Source organism: Pavona decussata, unplaced genomic scaffold, assembly GCF_977016875.1.
Source record: "Pavona decussata unplaced genomic scaffold, jaPavDecu1.1 SCAFFOLD_112, whole genome shotgun sequence".
Taxonomy (NCBI): domain Eukaryota; kingdom Metazoa; phylum Cnidaria; class Anthozoa; order Scleractinia; family Agariciidae; genus Pavona; species Pavona decussata.
Window position 1 is genome coordinate 717,717 of NW_028145526.1, and position 3,623 is coordinate 721,339.

Consider the following 3,623-nt stretch of genomic DNA (forward strand, 5'->3'; position numbering starts at 1 on the left):
CGTAGAAACTCTGCTCTAAATGTACAGAACAAGAAGCTAAAACGGTCCAAAGATGGCCGGGGGGGGGGGGGGGGGTGGTACCTTTTTCAGGACGGAGGTATATAAAAGGGTAGAGGAAACTATCATTTAGGCTAGGTCTTTAAAAGGAAGTTTCAAAAATCTCTAACAGACCTAACGAAAAAAAAGACAAAAGTGTTACTGTAGTATGTGAAAGGGCACCATTTCCTATGGAAGGTATATGAAAAGGTTACCTCTCCTGTCAAAAATGACATATAAAAAGGTTAGGGAGTGGCCTTCCCATCATAAACTGTCTTGAGTACCCCCCTTCTGCCCTGGGAAATATGTAGACAAAAAAAAAAAAAAAATCGGCAAAGATGGAGAAGGAGGCATGCAGGTCTTCCAAGGTTTTTAACCAGAACTTGTGAATGTCACTTATGATGCATGACAATGGAATTACGACTTTAGCAGGGCTAGGTTTGGATGACTGCGAACTCACCATTCCAACTTGTTCATTGTTCCTGCAATCCAGCTGCTGTTCCTTTGAGGAACTGATTTTTGTTAACACTCACATTAAATTTTGAACAAATTGCCCTCTGGAATCATTTGAATTCTTCCCCTAAATTTGTTTACCTTATAAAGGTTAACCTTTCAGGATGCAGTCGCAAGTGCTATTTGGGAATTATTTTAAACTCTCTGATAACATTTTTTTTTTAAATTTCGGGATAAAAATGAGACAAGGCATTTGCCTTGTCTTGCCTCATACTAGCTAAGACCCTGGTACATGCACATGACTGTTTGTAAAACTGGTTCAGGCCAGCCAACCTGCTTTTGTACAAAATTAGGCAGTTCTCTCACTGGGTTTGGCATTTCACCAACCAATACAGTATACACAACTCTCACAGAGAGCCTTAAAATACACTGAAGGATTTGGTATCTTAGACATCCTGGTGTAGTGAGCTGTTACTCCATGGAGGTCTTGAAGTAATCCTGATCTCATTCACCCTTCAAACTTTATTAGAAGGGAACCTAGTGATGTCTTCTTTTTCCTGGGTTTTGAGACGTTCCTTACTTCACATCTGATGCTTGATGTTTCCCCTGCTCATGAATCTCCACTAACTGATCTTTGATTGATTTTGTCCTACAGCGCAACAACTCAAAGTCCTGCAAGAAGGGCAATATGATTGGTGCGGTTAGAAGAATCATATAGTATCATTGTACAATTCCTTCTTTTTGTAGAAAAAAGAAAGAAGACATAAAAAATGTAAAAATGTAACACACCCTATTGCCCTATCAGTTCGGTGCTCTGTTTGTTCTGCAAAACTGATTCTTCACATGCCCTATTCTGTACTACAGAGCATGCTCATAAGCTACACCTTAACCTTTTGAGCCCCAATGTCAACATGCTCATTTTCATTACTGTTCTCTCTCTCCGATCTATCTTTCCTACAGTCAATCTACATCACACATGCACATGACCAACATGTTTGAAATTTGACTGGAGTTTCGAATATCACAAGCGAGATTTCAGAGTTCCCGTAGAAATTTCCCTAGTTTATTGATGATGTAAAGCTATGAATTTTTCTTTACATTACAGCATAAAGTATTTCCCTCGTTTATTGATGATGTAAAGCTATGAATTTTTCTTTACATTACAGCATTAAGTATTTCCCTAGTTTATTGATGGTGTAAAGCTATGAATTTTTCTTTACATTACAGCATTAAGTATTTCCCTAGTTTATTGATGGTGTAAAGCTATGAATTTTTCTTTACATTACAGCATAAAGTATTTCCCTAGTTTATTGATGGTGTAAAGCTATGAATTTTTCTTTACATTACAGCATTAAGTATTTCCCTAGTTTATTGATGGTGTAAGGCTATGAATTTTCTTTACTTTAGTATTCACAAGAAAACAATAAAACAATATTATTGTTTCCTGAGTATTTTCAACCGGGGCCACCGAAAAAACCGACACTTTGAAATTTAAAGAAATGTTCTGGTTTTTGATTGGTTTACAAACTACCAAAGCCAGACTCCTTTGTTGTAAATGTGACCTGTGATTGGCCGATCAATGTTGGGTGGCCCTGGTTGAGTTCGTTGCACTGTAAAATGTTTGAAGCATTTCACCACTATATTTAAATAAAAATTGCTTGTGCATTTACAGCACCAACTGCCCATCTTATAGAGATGTCTGCTTAGAAAAGGACAGAAAGATTTACTAAATTAACATTAGCACCTTTTCAGCACCATAGGTGGAACCTTCATGAGGCTGACCAGTAGCAACTTGGGTCAGGTATCCAATCTGCTCACTTAAACCTTTCTCTACACCCTAAAAACAAGCAATTCACAGCATTGTATTTGTTAAAGGGAACCTCCACTCCAACAAGAAATTGATGGTAAATTGTCAGAAATAGTGTCTAAATTCTAAATTGTAGTTTAAAAAGTAGAAGTGACATTCAAGTGTGCTAAAAATTGGTTATGATTATTGCCTATTTTCGATTTTAAATTTCCCAGGCACTGCCATTTTGGATTTCATGATGTCATATGGTTGCCGCTATTGTCAGTAAGCAGAAGTTCTTTAGTGTGAAAAAAATTAAGCAACCGTATTACGTCATGAAATCCAAGATGACAGCGCCCGGGAAATTTAAAATGAAAAATAGGGCGATAATCAAATTCTGTTTTGTCCATGATTAAGTGAACTATAAATGTAGTATTCTCATGTTCAGTAAAAAAATGCCTGCTTTCACTTTTTTAAACCTATAGTGAAATGGGGTTAGCCAAAAGGAAGGGGGGGGGGGGGTGGGTGAAGGAAGGAGTAGCAGTTAATGGGAGAGGGCCAGCTCTCCATATAGTGGAAGGGGTACCTTTTACACCATCACAAATGGATACTGAAATATAAAAATTTTGGTATTTGAAAGGGTTGCCAAAACCGACTGTGAATCAAAAGGCTGCAAAAATTGAGCAGAAAACCTGACAGAAATTACAAGGCAAAGACTATATATATGCTTGCTGTTAGTGAGCCTGAGAGGATATTCTTCTGTCCGAAGAATGTGAAATGGGTGCAAATTGTTGTTTCATGCAGAACATGAGAAAGGGTACACTGAAGGGTAAGGCGTTGAACTTCATTGAGTAAATCCCTTCCCCACCCCCCACCCCCTACTCAACCGGATTTTTTACCTCTAAAGACTTTAAAAACTTGGTGGCTGTTGAGTTAATCCGGTCCTCCGAAGGACCATCCTTTGATAGCTCTTCTAAGGTTTCTCCAGCACTTCTTATAACCTTTACTATATCCTGGAAAGATAAAAAGAGGCTTCAAGTTATTAATTCAAGCTTTTTACACAGAGCATCGTATCACCAGCATGGCCCGCATGGAGAACCGTAAAAAGTTCCTTGCGGAATATAGAGAAATGTAAGCCAAATAACTTAGAGAAAACGTAACGAGCCTTCTCGATCTCTTCCAGCTGTTTGAGACGATCACCCGACTGAGACATCGTGGACAAGTCAGTCGTGATCAAAGGATCGCAAAATTCTGTACAGAAAGAATCAACAGCCAAAACAAGTCTTCATGTCAGAGATGGCGTCATGTAATACCACACCAATTTTTCAGCTGGCCAATCGCGGTTTCA

At 38.4% G+C, this 3,623-nt stretch overlaps 1 protein-coding gene across 1 annotated transcript; it reads right to left on the reverse strand.

Annotated features, from left to right (window-relative positions):
• Window positions 1–668: 668 nt before the first annotated feature.
• Window positions 669–3,309, reverse strand: LOC146470693 (mediator of RNA polymerase II transcription subunit 11-like; the record flags this gene model as incomplete). Its single annotated transcript, XM_085121717.1, has 3 exons — window positions 669–1,161; window positions 2,234–2,326; window positions 3,175–3,309. Coding segments are annotated over 3 exons (324 nt in total), but the record flags the coding sequence as incomplete, so codon positions are not given.
• Window positions 3,310–3,623: the final 314 nt, after the last annotated feature.